Here is a 21,924-nt window from a genome sequence, read left to right on the forward strand (position 1 = left end):
GGTGACTTCAGCCATGAAATTAAAAGGCGCTTACTCCTTGTAAGAAAAGTTATGACCAACCTAGATAGCATATTAAAAATCGTAGACATTACTTTGCTAACAAAGGTCCATCTAGTCAAGGCTATGGTTTTTCCAGTAGTCATGTAAGGATGTGAGAGTTGCACTATAAAGAAAGCTGAGCGGCAAAGAATGATGCTTTTGAACTTTGGTGTTGGAGAAGACTCTTGAGAGTCCTTTGGCCTGCAAGGAGATCCATCCAGTCCATCCTAAAGGAAATCAGTCCTGAATATTCATTGGAAGGACTGATGTTGAAGCTGAAACTCCAATACTTTGGCCACTTGATGCAAAGAACTGACTCATTTGAAAAAAACCCTAAAACTGGGAAGGATTGAAGGCTGGAGGAGAAGGGGACGAAAGAGGATGAGATGGTTGGATGGCATCACCGACTCAATGGACGTGAGTTTGGGTAAACTCCGGGAGTTGGTGATGGACAGGGAGGCCTGGCGTGTTGCAGTCCATGGGGTCGCAAAGGGGCAGAAACGACTGAGCGACTGAACCGAACTGAGGCAAGGCAGAGTAGGGAAAGACTTGTGAAGCACAGAGCTTTGGGGCGCCCGAAATTCTGTGTGGGCACGGCGCAGAGAGGTAAGAGGAATCCGGGACTCAGCGAGTCTGGAGAAGTGGAAATAGGCAGGTTCTTGGATCCAAAGGAAGGGACCAGAATAGGCAGGCGGGGCGAGGAGAGGCAGTTACACGTTTAAACTACAGTTCCCAGGAAGCATTAGGCAGACGGATGTGAGGTTAGGCGCGAGCCGCGACCTTTGAAGGCAAGAAGGAAGTGCTTGGGCGTCGCAGAACTGGAGAAGCGGAGTAAGGTAGGCGAGGGCGCGGCGCGGGAGAGACGGCGGGCCGGCGGCGAGCCGCCGTGGTGGCCGCCCGCCGTGGTGGCCGCCCGCCGAGCGCGGCGGGCCTGCGTGTCGTCATAAGGCGGCGGCCATTTTCGGGGGCGGAGGCGGCCCGGGCGGGCGCTCGGGGAGCTGGCGGGAGGCGGGAGGCGGGAGGCGGGTGGGCCTGCGACGGCGCGGTGGTCGGGCGGCCTCGACCACCCGGTAATCGCTTCTCTTCTCGGCCTCTCGTCCGTAGAGGGAGCAGTATGTCTGCGGAAGTCCCCGAGGCAGCCTCCGCGGAGGAGCAGAAGGTGAGTGTGCGCGCGTAGCGGGCCAGGGAGCCGTCGCTGCCGGGAACCCGGGCCTGGCGGCGGCCTGGTCCCGCCTGGAGCCGAGGGGCGCGGCCGAAGCCAGCCCGGCGCCGGTGCAGAGCGGGTGTGCCGCCCCTCCTCCCCTGGGCAGGCCCGGCACTCCCTAGTCGGCGGTCCGCAGGAGCTCGGGTAGTTAGCCGGCCTGGTGCCGAATTGAGTATTGTCCGCGTTTGGAATGTGCCTTTTGACGCCTCGGTGTCTCGGGGTTTTCTTTAACCACCCATCTTTTCATTAGAGCCTTGAACCTTGTGGAGCCTAAGGTTTTCCATGGGCTGCTGACCTAGGAACCCTTGTTTTTCCCTCAAATGACTAACTTCAACTACTTGTATTGTCTGCGTGCTCTTCACTTCAAAGGCGGTATCTCCTGTTTGGGCGGTGACTTAGACCTAGGTTGGAATTTCAGATCCAGTCATCGTTGGCCATGTAACCTTGGTCAGTTGCTGAACTCTTCTGGCTTTAGTCTCCTCATCTGTAAAATAATAGTAAGTCCTTGCTTGATACTGTTGTGAGGCTTAAATGCGCTGGGTAACTAGTGCTTTTGGCGCAACGTGTGGTTAGAAATGTGAGCCAGTGGGATTCGCATATGACTAAAAATTGGAATTTATTTTTTTCTTTTTAACCAATTTAATTGATCACTTTTTTTTGTGTGGAAACATGGGGACATTTTGTAAATTCACTTGCAATATCTTGCTGGTGTAGAGAAATGTGCCACGGATCTGTGTGATTCAAATTACGAACATAAAGGCTTTATATTTGTATAGGCTAGCGCTTGCTTCTTCCACCGTAATTGTTTAAAGAATCAGAGGGCATTATCATAAATAGGATTTGGTCTAATACTTGCATTTTGTAAGGACTTCTGCTTAAGGTTACAGCCATGCCCCTAATCAGGCTGGAAATTTGATTAGTGTTCTAAACCCATTCCATATGTTCTTTACCATATTAACTTTTCCTGAATTGGATGGTTTTGTTATGATATTACTTGTAAAGTAACTGGAGGAAAAAAGACAGCGTAAATAATAGGCCAAGTCACTACTTTATTCGAGAATAGTCCAATGAAAACTTTGTTGGGTATTTTTCACACTTTGATAAAAATTGAACTTAGGGGGAAAATAAAGAGAAGTATATATATCATAAGATTGCGATCATTTATCATGGTGTTCATTATTTCTTTAGGATTTAGGAATCCAAATAAAATGGTCAAGCCATATCCCTGATGTCTTGTCTTAAACACTAAATCAACCCCATTTTCAACTGCTGATGTACAGTAATGTGCTATGTAATTTTCCTTTATGAGATTTGCTAGTATGTTGTTAAAGCGTGGAGTCTTGATTCACTTGGGACAGCCTAATATTATGTCTCTTAACAAGATTAAGGCTATCCTGAATGTTTTCTTTTTGTGTCTACATTAAAATTTTAATTCAGGTCCTCGTTTTTAGGGCTGTTTTCACTAACGCCAATGTGTTAGTAATATAATAGTGTCTCTTCTTGAATTAAGGTTTGGCTGTAGATGTTAAGTGCCCGTAGCATGGGTCCCGTCCCTAAACAGGAGAATGTGCAGAGTCACTTCTGTGCTCCTGTGGGCCAAATCACCTGTTTCTTCTCTTTGGAAGAATAGTTAGATGACCTAAAAAAAATTAGATTATTGTCTGTGTACCCAAATGACCTTTCAATTAAAGCCAGAATAAGTCAGCTAAAATATTTTTATAGTTTTATGGTATGTTAGCCTATTGCCTCTGAAAAATTAAAATCAAGAGATGAGCCTGGCATGGAGTCACTATCTAATTTGAATTATTAATTCAGTGTGGCATGTTGTTTTTGCTGAAACTGAATTTCTAGTATATGGAGAATATGGTAGCAGTTGTTAAAGTGCAGGAGATTTTTGAGTTTGGCAAGTTAACACTCCCTTGGACCATATGATCCCTCAATTCTCCTTTTGTAAGAGTAGGCTGTGTGGTCTTAGGTACCTCATTTACATTTTAAATTCAGCTCTATTCTTTTTTCATTATCCTGGACAAATGGAGTTGTAAATGAAAGCTCTGACAAAGCACCACAGAGGTGCTTAAATGTAAGATGGCAATTCAGATACCCTAGAATATGCTTATATTGTTCTTTACATTATCAGTGATGTGAAATCAAAACATACTAGCAGAGACCTCATGGATCCATCAGTCATCCGCTTTTGAGTAACACTAAGCTGAGACAGGCATGCAGTCTGATCCTGGGGGTAAGAAGGGGCATGTGGAGATTTAAAACAGGTAATTCTGTAGTGAGCATCTTAAGCTTGGGCCCCTCCTTTATTTAACTTTTCTCCCATGCCCCCTAGCATAGCATCTGGCATTGTTCTGAAAATGTTGGTTAAATAAATTTTTTTCCACACTTTCCGGTTGAACACATTGTCAAAGCACTATGACTATACAAATGGCACTGCTAGTACTGCAGTTAAAAAAAAGAGAGGCTAGACCATAGTAATGTAAAAAACCTTAGCTTAGACCCAGTTAAATCTGAATGAAAGTAGAGGAATGTTTTATATATATATTTTCATATATATATATATATATATATGTATGTGTGTATATATATAGTGGCTTTTAGGGCTTCCCAGGTGGCTCTAGTGGTAAAGGACCCACCTGCCACTGCAGGAGACCTAAGAGACAAGGGTTCGATCCCTGGGTTGGAAAGATCCACAGGATCAGAGCATGACAACCCACTCCAGTATTCTTGCCTGAAGAATCCCATGGACAGAGGAGCCTGGCAGGCTGTAGTTCATAGGGTTGCACAGAGTCTGAGACAACTGGAGTGACTTAGCATGTACACACACTGTGGCTTTTAATTTTTTAAAAGAAGATCTTAATAGCAGATTCTCTAGAAAACAGTTTCTATTATAATATTCATCAAGTTAAGTTAGTAAGATGTCTTGGAAAAGGCTAACTCAAATATTTTTGACAGTTTAAAAGGTATGCTGGGCGACTTCCCTGGCAGTCCAGTGGTTAAGACTGCCCAATTCCAATGCTGGGGGTGTGGGTTTGATCCCTAGTCAGGGATCTAAGATTCCACCTGCCTTGTGGCCAAAAAAAAAAGATTACTGTTAATTTTAAAGAAAACCAGGGAGTTCCTGGTGGATTAGTGGTTAGGATTCCGAGCTTTCACAGTGGAGGCCCAGGTTCAGTCCCCAGTCCAGGAATCATCCTGCATGTCGAGCAGTGTGGCCAAAATAAATAAAAGGCATGTGTGGTGCTTTTGTGAGTGGTGAAAGAGGAAGAGAAATATTGTTTAAATTATTTCATTATGTCATCAGTAAAGAGTGAATATAAATTGCCTTCCCATTTTCCAAGTTTTTAAAAAACTGGTTAATATTGGCGTTTTCTGAGACTGTTTTTGACAGTACCTTTGGTAAGCAAAAGGCTCAAGATACATTCAGTTAGGAGCACAGCCTGCTACTCTGGTTTGTGTACAGCCATTAATTCTTAGCAATCTAGAGGTAAATCTCAGAAAAGTTTTGAAAAGTTTCTTAACTTCTAAAAACCATTTGGAATATATTGTATTTGTTCATTCAGTAGACTTTTATTGGGCATCCATTAAATAAATACCAGGCACTGGGCAAGCAGCAAGGACTTGGTAGAACTCCAGAGTTTTTCCATAGAGGTTGATAACAGTATTAGTACCTTCCTGACAGTATACCAAAGGATTTGTTGGCTTTCATTAATCAGTGCATCAGTGAACATACTGTTGAGCAGATAAAGAATTTGTTCAAAGTGGTCAGATTTTTATTTGCTGATGTTGCTATGTAACTTCCCTGCTCAGGGCCAAAGAGTGGTAATAATCATTCAAACTTGCTGTCAGTTCCATGACAGACAATAAAATAATCCTTAATTATTTGAATATATGTTTGTGTGTACATATGTTTGTGTGTTTATACCTTATGCCCCTGCTACTTATAAAAAGGATAGCTAAAGTATTTCAATGGAATAGTTCACAAAAATGTAAGTGCCTCACATTAGTAAATGTTAGGCTCTGTGTGAGTTGTAGAGTGTTATGACAAGGATTATTTGGGGGCATATGTTACTTGTCAAGAGACTTAACTATCACTTAAAATATTGTTCTTAAATTTTTGTTTTTTTGTACATCATAAGCATTTATCTGTTGCGATATCCTGGATTTCTCTTTCGTAGTTCATAGGTTAGAATGGAAGTTTCAAAATTCTAATGATGCTGCTTCTGCCCCTCCCCCCAAAGCTATTATCAGCATATAGAAACTACTTAGATAAATGCAGTCACTCATTCTAGCGTCTGTTTCTTTAGTAAAATTTCTGTGACACACAAAGGGCTTCCTGGAGAGTAAAGTTTTGAAACCAGATTTGAATTTTTAAGAATACTTTCTTCTTGGTTAAGCTTGTCATTTCCTCTCTGTTGATTCTTTTTGTTGTATCTGTATTTCATTAATTTCTGTTTTTTATTTTCTCCTGTTTTCTTTGGGTTCCGTTCTTTGTCTTAACTTCTTAAGTTAGACCTAGCTCATTGAGTTTTAGTTTTCTTTAAGTCCTTAGACACTTGTATTTTGCAACTTTGGTATGTGTAGAATTTTTATTATCAGTGAGCTCCAAGTATTTGTTATATTCCTATTATTCCTTTTTAAACCATGAATTATTTAGTAATGTATTTTAGTTTCAAAATGACAGGGAAATAATTTTGAAATAATTGACTTTTAACTTCTGAATTGTAGTTGGATTGTGGTCTGTACCTTGACTGCTTTGTCTTTCTCACCTATCTGTATGAGGAAGAGGTGTGGAAATTTCCTATGCTGATAGTCTTGTGATTTGCTCCCTATCATCTGACTGATTTATATATTTTGATGCTTTTTTGAAATTAGAGGCATGAACATTAGATCCTCTGTATCCCTAATAAAGCTTTTTGGCCTTTTTTCTCCTTTCTTGTCCTCCCCTCTTTTTGTCAATTGATTGATTTTCTTCTTCCATTTTACCCCCACTGTTAGTTTGGAAGTTTTATACTTCAGTTCTGTTATTAAATTTATTCCCCCTGAAATTTTATCAAGCATCCTTAACTAAACAAATTGTAAAATTAGTATCATAAATCTTTTTCTAAATGAGACACAGAATACTTTAAAAACATATATTTTTTTACTCTGTCCTTTTTTAGCCTCACATATTAAGCTCTTAAAATCAGAAAAATGAATCCGTTAATTATATCTCAATAAAGCTAGGGAAAATTAGAAAACTGACTCAGTATACATGCATATATACCAGTTTGTTTGATATTTCCTTGTTAATCTCAAAGTTTTTGAGGGATGTATTTTCATTCTAGCTGGAATAAATGCTCAAAAATTCCTTTGAAGGATGTCTAGAAATGCAATCACACCAAATTTTGTCTTTTGTATTTTTTAATATGATTGTAAGGATAAATTGCCCCAACTCTTTTAATTTCTATTACAGCTTTTTGTATTTTAAATCACTGTGAAATGAAGTATTCACATCAGACATCTCCAGGCTCCAGATATTGATGGGGTTTTATAGGAATCAAAGTCAGGCATCTGGAGTAGGCTCTCAGGTCACTTCTCCTTGTTACCCCTGTGTACACCCCAGTCACCCACAATTCTGCCAGGACCATCCTGGAGGCAAGGTGACCTTTTTTTTGGTAATAGTAGTAGCAAAAGTTATACAACAGTTTTATTGCCTTAATTTTACTTGGCAGTTTACCATACATACTTGGTATAATTGGCAATTTACATACATTCTTCTATACTTTGCATTATTTCCTGTCTTATATTACGCAAGTACTTTGTAGGAAATATTTCAATAAATTGCTCATTTTACCTGATTTTTTATCAGTTAGTGTCCTCTGGAGAACAGAAATCACTGAGGGTATATCAAACAGAAAGGGATATGGTTTAGGGGATTAGGTTACAAGGTTAGAGTTGCAAAAGAGGGGAAAATGATGTTTCCAGAAGTGAGGAATTACAAAAAACTTTTGACCCTGTGAGAGTGAGCACTATGCTGAACCCAGTGTCCTTGAGCCCGCATCTCATGTAGCGGCTACCATAGCCCCTGATCGTGAGCTTAATGCCCTTCTGCAGAACACACAGGAGCTGCTGCTGTCTGCATGTGTGTGGCTTCACCAGGAAGAAAATGCCTTTTAATCTGATACAGGTTCCACTGACAGACTCTTAAAGGAATTCGGTCTGGGAAATGTGCTTTCAGGCTTCTGTTGTGATTCAGAAGAGTGTTTAGAGAAGGGTAAGTGTGGGCTCAGTGTCCATGGATACAGTCCACTACCAGATGTGTTCTTAATTCTCCACAAGCAAGTCTGGACCTATGTCAAAACGTTGGTGAACACCCAAGCATTTGAACTTGCTTATTAATAAGCCCTGAAACTGTCTACATCTGCCAAAGGTTTAAGAATGTTTCTGTATGATCCTTTAAAAGTATTGTAGATGTTTTGATTGGTATTGACTGCGTTTTCAAAATGTAACTTTGGTCACATCTTGCACCTTCTTGGTATTAAATGTAGCTAAAATTCTGAATCCAACCACAAAGTTGCAGCTAGCAGGCACTTGCCATTGTGCTGTATGTTGGGAAAGAAAGTTCAAGAATTGCTTTGTTTTTCTAGGACACATTACAGATTAATTGTAAATCTAAATATTTTGAGCTGTAGGTGCTATTTTCCCCAAAGTATTTTTCAATAGTAAACTGTTAACTGTTTCAACTTAATTGAGCTGTTTCATTTAATTGGATATTATATGTAAGTATATGCATAAATGTATTCTTATTAAAATACGGGAATGCCAGATAAAATGGCATATTGTGTACAACTTTTTTCCTGTGTGTATAAAACGGGGAAACCTGAATACACATGGGAAACTAGGGAAAATTAAAGACTATTTCTTAGATACAGAGAACTGATAAAGAAGTGGAGAGCTCTCATTTCCCAGGCCCAAGAAAGCTGGATGGTTTTAGTGGAAATGTAGGATTCTGTTAACATCCTTTAATTTGAAGGTGCTCGGGCTGTAATCAGGTTGGAGTCCTTTTCAACCAGTTTCCAAATTTAGCTTCAACCTATCTAAAAAGCCATTGTACAGTGGAACCCTAGAGTAGGTCCCTCCCAAGTCCACTTCTAAATTAACCACTGTGAATACCTTGGGGCCATAATAGCAAAGTGAAGCCTCTGTGGTGACTACTCTGTTATACTTACTTAATGTCTCCAACTTATCTGATGATAAGGCAAAAATCCATATAACTAAAATCACCGTTAAATAACACTGGTAGAGTCATGATCACATTGAAGACAGCCCCACGTCAATTTTCAGGTCAAGTGATAGTCACTTTTTTGTCTAGTGTTTAAACAGATGACTGAGCTGGTTCTTCAGCTGATTGCCAGCTGAGGTAGTTGACTCCTTTTGTATGGGCTGAGTTTTGAAACACTAGAATGATAAACAGTATGTTGATATGCTTACACTCTGAAAGAGACATACTCTGGGATTGAGACTCATGGGAATAGCAGGTTTACATCACACATCTCACACTTGAGCTACCCTTTTTGAAGAGAATGACTGGCAGAATCACTGATACTATTTTGAGTCTCTGGCTGGGCACACATACATCAAGTGAATGAATGATGTGACCTCTGTAAAAAGAATGAAAATCAAAGCATGTAGATGCATGAAATGGCAGCTTCTAGAGAATAGAACACTTGAAACAGAAGGAAGCATACACGTAAAAGAAGCCCCAGAGAAAGGATATATTTGACAGCAGCATCTGTATTCTCAAAATCCTCCAAGACTAAAAATGAGAAGAGGTAACAGTGCATGAGGAAGTTTTCACAGGTGAAAAAAAATATTGACAATCTATAAAGTTGATTATAAAACATATGAATATACTTTTAAGGAAGATATATGCAAAAATTACATGAAGTTGTTTCTTCAGTTCCTAGATTAATATGATTACTTGCTGCTTTCTAAGATCAGTAGGCTTGGCATATTTATGGATAGCTTTTCTGCTTTTTGACTTCATAAATAGCCTAGAAGAATCAAGATATACAGAGGTGTGTGATTTTGCTGAGCTGGTGTGCAGAAATGATCCATTAGCTAGAAAGTGTGCCTTGAGCCTCCCCTATCTTGGCAGTGCTATTTTTGTTCATTCTTTCTTCTGCACTACTTGCCATGAAGTGGTAGACACTGCTTTCCTGTAAAATACCATTTCAGGGGATTGCCCCAACAGTCCAGTGATTAAGACTTCAGGGGTCGAGGGTTTTATCCCTCGTGGGGAACTAAGATTCCACATGCTATGTGGCATGGCCAAAAACAAACAACAAATGTATCATTCTTGGGAAGAAAGAGGGCTATATCTTGACTAGTGTTAAAAGTGAATAGTCTTTAAAATATTGATAGTCCTTGAACAGAAAACGTATTTTCAGTACATTAAAGAATAGGATCTTTGGCATGAATAGTGTTTGCCATTAAATATGGGGAGAAATTAGGCAATAGAATCGAAAGATTGACAGATGGTGTTTCTCTCCTTTAAAAATAATAGAGTCTTATGCATTGAGTGATTCAAGGAAAATGTATCAGATAAGTAAGCTGCTATTAATTTCTATTAAAGAATCTCAGAGCTTCCAATTAAACATGATTTTGAATAAACAGATCAAAAAGATTTTTTTTATTTTAACATTATTAAGGTAGTTCTCTAAATATGGGCAGAGAGCTGCTGCATTCCATAGAAGGTGAATAACTATAAATGTATTATACATGACTGGAAAGTAATGGCAAGCAAGACTTCAGAGCTGAGCTATCTTGGTATTTTTATCCAGTGTGTGGGGTGCATCACAGCTATAATAGAACTATCACATGGATCATTTGAAAAACAAGGCAGATTTTTAAAGCCTCTGTGCTTGGTTTCTTAGTCAGATGCTGCATTATTTGGCATTCGACAACAAAAGTCAGAATCCAGATATTTAAAAGGTGGAATTATCTAATATAACTGAATTGTAATACAGAAGTAATTTATTTAAAATTATTTCAGGAAATGGAAGATAAAGTGACTAGTCCAGAGAAAGCTGAAGAAGCAAAATTAAAAGCAAGGTATCCTCATCTGGGACAAAAGCCTGGAGGTTCCGATTTTTTAAGGAAACGATTGCAGAAAGGGGTAAGTTCTCATATGTAAATCTTCAGCTGTTTACACCCTGTGAACTCTGTGCTGAAAGAGGCTGTGGAATAGGTGTCTGTATTTATACCTCTGTACCTTACTACCAGATATGTGTGTGTGCACTTACATGTTGACTCTAGTTATATGTGGATTATTTTCTCAAATCAAATTTCAAGAGAATATTTTTTCTGGCTTTATTGAGTTATAATTGATACGTAACATTATGTAAGTTAAAGGCATAGTGTGATAATTTGATACATGTACATACCATGAAATATGTAACATAGTGAGGTTAACTAACATCTTTCACCTCACGTAATTACCATTTTCTTCTTGTTACGGTGAGAACATTAAAGCTCTACTTAAGTATATAATCCAGTATTGTTAACTGGAGTGACCATGCTGTCCATTTTTTAGATCCCTGGAACTTACTCATCTTATAATTAAAAGTTTGCACCCATTAACAGTTATTTCCCCTACCATTCATCCCCTGGCAACCACTGTTCTACTCTGTTTTCTGTGAGTTTGATGATTTTAATTCTACATATAAGTGATACCACACACTAATTGTCTTTCTACGAAAAGAAAATTTTAAAAGTGGCAAAATATAGAGTGGCATTTTTATATAGCATGAAAGAATGCCATTCACAGCTTTGAAAAATAGGATGACAAGGAAGAATTATAACAATTTAAAAATAAAATCCTTGTTCTGTGAAAAGTAATTTGATGGGAAAATCATTACAAAAATAATAGTATTTGTAACGCATAAAATAGTTTTTCAAATATACAAGGAAAACATTAAGATGCCCTAGATAAAGGATTTTAACAGAGGAAGTATTATTATTAAAACACAGAAAAAAATGTTTATACAGGATAAAAATCAATGAAATGTAAATTAGAACAATTATTTCTTTGTATTAGTAGCTTTAACTGTAATTTTAAAAAGTATAATTATAAAGACCATAATACAGGGGATACCTAGAAAAAAGCAGAATGGGAGACATATTCTACATTCTTTGTAAAATGTATTTGTGCCAAGTCTCATTGTGAAATGATACCACCAGATGTGGTTTTAATATGAATTATATAATAATCTTTGATTGTTAAATTACTATTTGAATTTAGGGTTTAACTGGTAATTAGTGTTTAGGAAGCTTTATTTTCCTTTGCTAATTTTCAACACAACTTATACCAACAAGCTTTCTTCCAACGTTCAGGCTGTTGTCTTTGTCATTTTTCTCTAGCTTCAACTATTTATGACTTTTCAGTATTTTCAAGTTAGAATTTATATACATTGTATCTTGGAGTTGGTGTTATAGATGTAAATAGTTGTCAGTAAGAAAATGCCACTTAAATCAAGAAATAATTATGTAGAATTTGAGAAGGGAGCTCTAGAAAAATTTTGTATTTTACCAAAATGTTAGTGAATAAGCACTTTTAGAGAAGTCAAATCTTATATTCAACTATATCATTTCTTACTATGTTAAAAGATTTTTATTTTTCAGAAAATATCTGGTCACATGATTTTAGTTTTCTGTTGCAATAGCAAACTTGCAGATTGTCTTAGTATCTTTAACCAGCTTCTCACTCATTCGAGAAGGTCAGTTGCATATCATTTATATTAAGTTTCTTTCTGTTTTACATACTCCGTGTTACTCAGATACCTATTTTTAGGCTTTAAACAATATGAGATGTGAGGGATATCAAGCAGCAGTCTGTCCCATGTTTTTTATGTTTGTGGAGTTTGCGAGGTGCCAAAAAACTGAGGATCCAATTTTAAGAAACATGACCTTAAATAAATACTATCACTTAGGTGATCCATTCATGTCAGTGCAGTTATAAATATGGTTGTAAGTATGGCCCTTAAATTGGGAGTGGGAGAAGGCTCTTAAAAAATAAGATGATACAGAATATGTTGGGGTTTTTTTCCCCCACTTAAAAGCAAAATTTAAAAATTGTTAAAGACATGTGATGTTGTCATCTTGAACTGTTTCTTTTCCCATATGAGAAACTTCGATCGATTTTAGTTTTTTTCTAGCCATACTACATAAATTTAATTCCTTTATCTCAAGCAAAGTAGCCTGATCAGTTAAGTGAGAGCCCCTTATGATGAATCTTTGGTTACTATAAGTGCAAGTGGAATCGCTCAATCGTGTCTGACTCTTTGCGACCCCATGGACTGTAGCCTATCACCCTACTCCATCCATGGGATTTTCCAGGCAGTAGTACTGGAGTGGGCTGTCATTTCCTTCTCCAGGGATCTTCCCGACCCAGGGATCGAAACCCCGGTCTCCCTCATTGTAGACAGACGCTTTACCATCTGAGCCACCTAGAATAGCTATTATTAGAAACTGACTTTACTACATTGGAGAAAATCTGCCTAAAATTTGCACTGTGTGTTAAATTTCTCATTTTGTGCTTTTGACTCTAAAAAATTTGGCAGGCTGCTTTCTCCTTTAGAGGCTACTAAACTCTTAAGTAGCTCACTAATGTAATATATAGTACATCAGAAATTCTGGGATTCTTTTTTTATTCACTGCATTCATTTTATTATATTTTTAATTTTTATTGGAGTATTGTTGATTTATAATGCTGTGTTAGTTTCATGTGTATAGCAAAGTGAATTACACATATACCTATATCCATTTTTTTTTTTTTTTTTTTAAGATTCTTTTCCCATTTAGGCCATTACAGAGTATTAAGTGAAGTTCCTTGTGCTATACAGCAGGTTCTTATTTGTTAGTTATCTATTCTATAGTAATGTGTATACTATTATCAGTCCCAGTCTCACAATTTATCCTGCCCCCCACACTACACACATTTTAAAACATGCAGAAATGAAGCTGCAGCAAATCTTCCTGGTCTGAGTTTCCTACTCTTTGTCTCTTGGCCTAACGTTAGGTGCTTATAAAAGAATAGTCCCTGGAGGAAGGCAGCTCATGAGATCTTTTTTTAGTCTACTGAACAACCTTAAACTAAGCTGTGATTTCCTATTTCCTCCATTTACCACTTGAGTTATCTCTGAAATCTCAAAAAGAGTATTTATATTTTTCACCCTTTGTCCAGGTCCTCATCTCATATCTGGATGATTCTTCTTGCCTATGCTGTGGGCTCTGAGTAACCACAGCATCTTGTGTATTTAAGACAGTATAATAGTGGATTTAGGTGGCTGTTGTCCATTTTTATGTCTCTTCATGATTCACATAGTGCCTTGTATAGTATAGCAGGCATTCAGTAAAGGCAAGCCAAACACGATAGGTGAAAAGTCGGAACCTGGCAAATTCACCTGTTTTTACTTTGGAACACACCAGTTTATGTAGATTGTCTATATTAAGGTTGATCTTTAGCTCCAGAATTTCTATTTCAGTGATAAAACGGTATGGTGTTCACCTATTCATCTCTCCAACTAAAAAGAGTGATTGTTATACTTAGTGGCTTAGGTGAAAAATGGTGGTATAGAATAGGGTTGTGTATTTTAAGTGATAATTTCTATTCAGTTTATTTCTTCGATTACCCTAGCATTTGTATTTGAACCTTAAATTTAATTTTAGTGAACTGCTTAAATTCAAATAAATGGTTTAAATCCTTACAGAAAAGTTCATCTTAGTTGACAGAGTACCAGCATCTATGAATAGTTTTCATAATTGTAAGCTTGATTGAAGGTGGGTGGCACATCCCAAATACAAGTTAGTGAGTTGTATGTGTGTGTTTTTCCCCAAAATCATTTAAATAAGAATTTAACCTAGGTGTTTACATTAGTAAATGAAAGGCTTGCCTCCCATTCTTAAGTCCAGGGCTATTCACTCCCAATAGATTGATTTGGAAGTTGATGTTAATCTTGAGGGTTCCATACTGGAACTAGAATGATGTAAGTAAGCCTGAAGAAGGTGTTCTTGCCTGACTGACAGAATTCACTGTAGAGACATAGCTATTTCATGTAATTGATATTTGCTTTTTTCTAAACTTTAGGCTTATTTTATATTGACAGTATAGAGTCAACGTTTATATCTTAAATGAGTGTAATTGCATAAAAACTTTTTAAACTCTAGTCTGAATTCTTCTTTTTTTCCCTTGTAGCAAAAATATTTTGATTCTGGGGATTACAACATGGCTAAAGCAAAAATGAAGAACAAGCAACTTCCTACTGCAACCCCGGATAAGACAGAGGTCACTGGTGACCACATTCCCACTCCACAGGACCTTCCTCAACGGAAACCATCTCTTGTTGCTAGCAAACTGGCTGGCTGATTAAAAAGAGCTGAACTGCATGAATCTTCTAATGCCCATTATTTCTCCTTAATATGTTACTCCTCTGCTTTTTATTTCCTTTTACTCCCTGTGTCATTTGAGAGTGATGGCTTTGCAGGTAGCGGTAGTGTGTGCTGCTATTTTAAGGGAATATACATGTGTAGAGTTTTTGATTAGTTTAACAGTGCACTGATGAAAAGAACATGTTAGAGCAACATAAAGTAATCTACTTGAAAATAATTGTATATATTACCTAACTCCTAGTGTAGGGCTGGATCCAACAAGTAACTAACAAGTTTTGCAGTTTAAATGTTGGCTTTCTTTAATTCATCTTAATTATAGCTTTGTATGTTACTCTTATTTAATATAACCTCTACTGTTGGTTTCTTCTGGATTTTCCTTTTGGGTTTTGTAAACAGAAGTTTAAGACCACAAGTTAGAAGAGAGGTCACATATTTCAAACACAAATAAATGGGGCTCCAAAAGATTTGTATCCTGTGCTTGAACGTGAATGGCCTTAAATCTGTTTTGGCTTTAACAATAGAATTTTACTTGGGCAATATTTGCCCATTCTGGTGTAACTTATGTGACTCTATTGCTTAACAGCTGCTGTTGAAGCTAGTATTCTTATTCAGTTCTATAGTGTTCAGAATACCTTTTGTCATTGAAGATGTGAATGAAGTGTGCATGTGCATCAACTGTTGAATTCACTTTTGTGCCATTTTTGTAAATACAGTAGTTTTGCACAACCTCTCACAACTGTCTGTGTTACTTTCACATATTAAAGAGTAGAAATGTGCCAACCAGAAGCACAAGAGTTCCTACAAAAAACTCTGTATGTCATTAGAGCTTTTGTATAGTAAGAGTAGTTTATAGTCTTGGGGTTATAGAATACCAAACTGAAATCTTTGCTCAGTCTGCCGTAGACTTAAGCTTTTTCATTTGTTAGCAGTACCCATGACATTCAGTGGCCTTGTGCAAATATGGTATGTTGCTTAGGCATATCTTTTGTCCTAGGCAGAACGTTTCATTTTGACTTTTATGAAAATTACTGTTCATATAGTTTATATAAACTTTTTTAATGTAGAAACTTTTTACTTGCACAGTCAATTTAGGGGACACTAGAATAAAAGACTTTGCCTCTTGTGGCCCCTCCCTTCTTTTTTTTTGCTTCTTTGACTCACATTGTGTTGGGCTGTGCGATTCAGCCTGTTCAGAAACATAAGTATGTTCACTCTTGAAATTTGCTCTGCTGAGTGCTGTATTTTCTAACCCAATAATTACATTTTCCTTATAATTTCTCAGTTGTTAATTAACCACTCTTAATCCTGTGTTATTACTAACTGACAATTGTTTAAATAAAAGGAAATTTATAATAAAACAAGTATTTGAGAAGATTGGCCCAGGAATCTAGTCAGAATGAGCTGAATTTCAAGTAATAATAATAAGCTAAGTGAATTAGACTTGTGACAGAGCAATTTACGTGATAGGTGGAACAGATAATACATATTTAGATATTTTGCTTCTATAGATGTCATTTTAATAAAATGTAAATTAATTGTATGTGTGGTTTGTCTAGTTAGTAAGAACTTTAATTAACAGACTGCTGGGACAAATCTACTGCTCTTTTAAGAGCTCTTCCCCTAAGTTGTGACGCTGTAGCATGACGCAGAGGATCTGTAACCTGAGATGATAGTGCGTTTTTCTTCTTTGACTTGTGCAGGGCCTCCACCTCTTTTGAGTCCAGGCATCTTTTCTGGATCTTGGCTTCATTAGATACTTGATTTCCTTTGATCCCAAATCACCATAGATGGTGCGTTGAGCATAGCACCTGCACCTAAAGGCTGCCCTGCACTCTGGGGAAAGCTGGCTGATTATCTTCCTGCTCCACCCACCCCAAAAGAAGAGAACAACAAAATCAGTAATGCACTAATTTGTTACTACAAGGATTGGTGGTTTTAGTTTTAGCCCCTAAAGAGTTGTGTCCAACTCTTGTGGCCCCATGGACTATAGCCTGTCAGGCTCCTCTGTCCATAGGATTTTCCAGGCAAGAGTACTAGAGTGGGTTGCCATTTCCTTCTTCAATTATAAGGTTTAGTTATACATAAATAGATTTGTAATGAGAGTAAGTAGGTTATTCAAAAGCATGTATAATCATTATAGGATTGATTTACGAATTACAAAATACCCGAAGTAGAATTTCTGTAATACCTAGTGGGGTTTGGGTTTTGTTTTTAATGACTACTTGCAAGCTGTCACTGTTAAATTCACACACATCAGATTAATCTGAAAAACCATGTTATTCTTGGTTATAGTAGGACTCCTGCTATGGTTTGCAATAAGTGATGTAATCTCTGCCTGAGTTTTAGTTTGTAAAATAAATACTAATATTAACCTACCTCAAAACTTGTTGAGGATCTGTGAAATACTGAGTAAGTGCCCAAAATAAAATATTGTTGTCTTTTTATTAAAAGTAAGTTTCCTCATTAAACCAGCCTGCCTTCTGTAAAGTCACAATGATTGAAATCTCAGGATTTTCCATCAGGAGAGACCGGTCATGTAGGACTTGTAGGTTTAAGTAATTGCTTAGTCTCCATTATTGGTGCTTGGGATAGAGGTCATACATTTTTATATTTCTGTTCTGCTTCTTAGCTCAGTTTATTGAAGGTATAGTTGCAGGCTGTTTCACCATTGCTTGAGTGAAGATTTTTGAATAAGATGGGCTTCATCAAACATTTCTATGGTTTCAGAATTGTGGTTTGAGAAATGACCAATTTAAATCATTGTCCTTATTGTAAATGTATGTTGGCATAAACAAGTTGGAGAAAAATACTTAAATGAAAACCAGCTAAAATAAATTACCTGTTTCATGTCCAGTAGCTCCTATTTGATAGTACAGTTCTTAGAAACATTTCATTTTTAAAGACTGTATCTGAGTAAAACAATTCTAGTTATTGGCATGTTGGGATAGAATTGTTGGATTGTTTGGATGAACTGGAAGGCTCATGTTTGCAGTCTCTTTACAAGTTACTCAATATTCTTGTGCTGCTCACTTAAAAAAACATCATTTTAACTGTTCATCAAGGCCTGTATTTGTTCTTACTTCACTTGGAATTTGTTCCTCATTTTATTTGATGTAACAGAACTATACCTCTACATGTTTATTGATACTTTTTACTAAATCAGACAGGTATTCTTTCTCAGTCCAAATTAGTGAAGTCTCATCAACACTGAAATGTGAGCTCTACTTGAATTGTGCCCCAAACTCTGGTGATTCAGGGGCAGGTATCCTGTAGGAAGGGCATGTCTGAGTGGCAACAAAGAGTTTCTCTGGTGGCCTTTCTATGTTTCCCCAACATTCAGACACATTTCTTCATTTTTCATTTTCCTTTTCCACCTCATTTTCCTTCACTTCTCCCCCGTTTCCATCCCTGCTTATCTCTTAAGCCCCCTGATGGCCTTCAGTAAATGATTTTTGATAAATTATCAGTCCTTTGATATTCTCCCCAATATACTGCAACTATAGACCCATTTAAAATTTTCTAAAACACTATCCTTATCTGGAAGTGACAGCTTTGAGCCACTGTCCTACTTCTGCAATTCAGCATGCACTGCCAGCCTTCCCCCATGTCCCTTCTCCCACCTTATCCCTTCTCCCCCTGACACACCACACCATACCTTGTAAAATTGGGATCAAAGAAGTTTCATTCTGAGATTGATAATCTAAGGATAAAAATGCTGATTTTAATAACTTTCACTAGTTCCTGCCTTTTAAAGTAGGTAGGCCTATGGGTTTTATTCTGGAAATCACTGATGGGTCACACCATTATGTTTGTATTATGTTATTTATCAACTAAACAGCATTTGAAAGAAAAATCCAATTTCTTTAATATGCCCTCAGATCTTTTACAGCATCTCTTATTTGTGATGCAATAGGACACTTGCCTGTATTAAAAGGGCCAAAAGTAAATGCCTTTTTTTGTTGAACATGTCTATAGAGTTGGCAGTTAATGCTGAAATTTGTCAAGTAGCCCTTCCAAAATTAAACTTGTAAAATACACAAAAAATAAATGTCTACCTAGTATCGATTTTATTTGCTGTTTTTGTCTCATTTAAGTGTTAAATTGTTTTTTGGTATATTTTCTGAAGTTGATCCCTTTAGATTTCAGCTACTATGATATTCAGAAAGAATTTGACTATTATAGTCTTTAATTTTGTTTTGGTTTAAATAATGTTTGTTTATGAGTTCCTGGCAGTCTAATTTATATTGGTAGAGACTTTGTAATTTAGATTAACATGAAATATTTGCAGATTGAGTCTTTTCTACCTCATGTATAAAACACTCAAGTACAGTACTGTCAGGAAGGTTTAGGAGACAACCTGAGAAATTGTATGTACATACACTTGTCTGGCAACTCTGGGAGTGGTTGAAAATTTGTATATAACTTTACACTCTGCCCCCCTTATCCGTTGTTACATATCCATGGATTCAACCAACCTCGCGTGTGTAGTAGTGTAGTACATATTTAGTGAAAAATTCCACCTAGAACTGGTCCTGTGCAATTCAAACCCATGTTGTTTAAGAGTCAACTGTTTTTCTTTTTTTAAATGTGTGTGTGTGTGAGTCGCTCAATCATGTCCGACTCTGCAACCCCATGGACTGGAGCCCACCAGGCTGTTGTCCATGGGATTCTCCAGGCAAGGATACTGGAGTGGGTTGCCATTTCCTTCTCCAAAATTTAATACAAGGTATAAGTATTAACATTCCTTAAAAGAAGTAGAAATAACATTCCGGGAAGTCTAGAGGAATACATTATTCAGTCTAGGGGATAAATGGGATGGGTGGTAATCGGGAATTTTAGAGGCAGTTTTGAGAGATAGGTTGCTGTAGTCATTGGTGGAGGAAAAGGGAGGAAGAAGAGCATTTTAAGTAGAGAGCTGTTATTTTCGAATAGTCAAGGAGCTAGGAAAATGTGGCTCTGTATAAGGAAGTTTGGTTGGAGATCATGGTGTGTGAAGGTAACTTGATTTTTCTCTGTAGCATTATCCTTCCTTCCAGCCTTCAACTCAGTAAATGACACCTCTGTGCACTTGTCCATTGGAGTACTCAAACCAACTTTGGAAGTTACCCTTCATTCCTCAGAGGCTGTGACCAACATCCAACAAACTCCACACCAAATTTGTTGATTGCTCTTCACTGCTGGCACCATGCCCCGAGCCAGGGTTTCTTACCTGGACAACTGCTAGAGTTCCTAACGTGTCACTTTCCACTCCTGCTCCCTTGTGCATGCTGCATCCCGCCCATTCCCCCATCTCACTTTCATTCTTACATCATATATCCAAGATCTTTTTGCCTGTGTTGAATTCAGGTTTCTTTTCCGTTAAACACAGCACTGGTTCATAGTTTGGCTAGCTCTTTTTCATTCTCATCTCAACTCAAATTTAACTTCCTTGGAGGAAGTCTTAATTTATTATTGCCTCCCTAGCACCTAGAAACAGCTTATACATACTCAGATGCTTGTTGAACAGATAAAGTGAATTGGAATATTTATTGGAAATTAAATGAGAAACCAGGTTAAGGATATGGATGCAGAAAGATTATGCTTGATTCTCCATCTTGGTCATGTCTAGCGTTTCCTTCCTTGCAGTAGGGCTTTATACCATAAAGTGGTTTTGTTGTTTGAACTCATAACTTTTTAGAAAAACTTTTTTTTTTTTTCATTTGCACTGAATGCAGCAAGTGCCTTCAGTGGGATGTCAATTGCTGCCGTCAGAATGACAGAACCAAAACCTGGTTCTAAATTAATAATTAGATTTCTTTTCCTGCTCCTCCTAGCTTTTTTAAAAGGTAAAACTATACTCGTAGTGATTCTGCAGTCAAGTAGTTTAGAGGTACATGATGCAAAGCTGCTGCTAAGTCACTTCAGTCGTGTCCGACTCTGTGCGACCCCGTAGACGGTGGCCCACCAGGCTCCCCTGTCCCTGGGATTCTCCAGGCAAGAACACTGGAGTGGGTTGCCATTTCCTTCTCCAATGCATGAAAGTGAAAAGTCAAAGTGAAGTCACTCAGTCGTGTCCGACTCTTCGCGACTCCATGGACTGTAGCCTACCAGGCTCCTCTGTCCATAGGATTTTCCAGGCAAGAGTACTGGAGTGGGGTGCCATTGCCTTCTCCAGTGCAAAGCTAGGGATCACAAAAAATGCCTCCACCACCAAGCTGAGCTCCCTAGAGGGAGAGCTACTAGGGACATTCAAGCTGTTTCATGTTTCTTCTGGTCGTTGCCTCCATGGCTCCCAATAGTAGTTTAGACCACTGTTTCTTGATTTCTTAATTTTATACATAAACTAATAGTTTTCCAGACTGATAAAGGAGGATTAAGTTTACATTCCCTCCTCCTCCCTCCTAAGATCATATCACTACTTCTGATTCCTTTATAGGCTTCTTTACAATGTCTAATCATATATTTTCACCATTATTTCTTTACCTGTTGGCTGTCAACCATTTCTTGTCTCTAGTGTGTAAGAGGACAATTTTAACATCACTATCCTTCCTTTGACTCTCTTTGCTTCTTGGCTTTTGTCATATGTTCTTACAATTACCTTATTAAGGTTGGTAACTTGCCTTCTATTTTACAATCATTATTAATAGTCCTCTTAGGTTTATAGGTTGATAACAGTTCACTGCAGATCACAGGGTATACTCTGATTTTTAATTTCTTACATAGCTTTTTGTTTTTCTTGGTGTTTCTAATTATTTTTGCCCTCATCCTTTTGGCCTATATCATAGCCACAATTATTTTAATACCTTCCATCACATCAAGTATTCTGTGGAATCCTTTTGGCTCCAACTCCCCTGCAGGCATGTCTCCTTGCTTCAGTCTGAACCTGTTGATTTCTTATCCTAACACACAGTTGTCACCTTGGGACTTAGCTGCTCTCCCAAACTGAATCCATTATTTTCTAGATTGTATGTATGGCAACATTGCCTTTTACTGGTATCTTAGGTCAGATTCCCCAGAAGTGGGAACTTCCCTAGAAGTTGAAGTTCTTTATTTTTTAAAAATGTCATGGGTCTTTTGTTATATATCATGAACATCTTTCTCCAGTCTGTGGCTTGCCTTGTTTTAGTTGGTGATATTTACTGATACATTCCTAGTTATATTTTAGAACTTAATTCAGACATACCTTTGAAATTAATTCAAACATCCCCTCTTGTACATCATGTTAATTGTTTCATTTTCAGAGATACAATAACCATTTCCACAGA

At 37.7% G+C, this 21,924-nt stretch overlaps 1 protein-coding gene across 4 annotated transcripts; it reads left to right on the forward strand.

The window, feature by feature from the left end:
• Window positions 1–789: 789 nt before the first annotated feature.
• On the forward strand, window positions 790–18,745 carry ARPP19 (cAMP regulated phosphoprotein 19). 4 transcript variants are annotated; one of them, XM_059890234.1, is made up of 5 exons: window positions 830–875; window positions 1,144–1,198; window positions 1,613–1,740; window positions 10,287–10,409; window positions 14,487–18,745. In XM_059890234.1, exons 4-5 carry the CDS (start codon window positions 10,290–10,292, stop codon window positions 14,655–14,657), a joined length of 291 nt encoding a protein of 96 aa, XP_059746217.1. In that variant the 5' UTR covers window positions 830–875; window positions 1,144–1,198; window positions 1,613–1,740; window positions 10,287–10,289; the 3' UTR covers window positions 14,658–18,745.
• The last annotated feature ends 3,179 nt before the right edge of the window (window positions 18,746–21,924 follow it).

This window comes from Bos taurus, chromosome 10 (genome assembly GCF_002263795.3).
Source record: "Bos taurus isolate L1 Dominette 01449 registration number 42190680 breed Hereford chromosome 10, ARS-UCD2.0, whole genome shotgun sequence".
In the NCBI taxonomy this organism is placed as follows: domain Eukaryota; kingdom Metazoa; phylum Chordata; class Mammalia; order Artiodactyla; family Bovidae; genus Bos; species Bos taurus.

Bases quoted from the DNA above. Each gene is read 5' to 3' on its own strand.
- ARPP19 (XM_010809328.4), top strand. From the start codon at position 1,154: ATGTCTGCGGAAGTCCCCGAGGCAGCCTCCGCGGAGGAGCAGAAG. The intron at 1,199-10,286 runs GTGAGTGTGCGC...AAATTATTTCAG, and splicing joins CCTCCGCGGAGGAGCAGAAG to GAAATGGAAGATAAAGTGAC. The intron at 10,410-14,486 runs GTAAGTTCTCAT...TTTCCCTTGTAG, and splicing joins GGAAACGATTGCAGAAAGGG to CAAAAATATTTTGATTCTGG.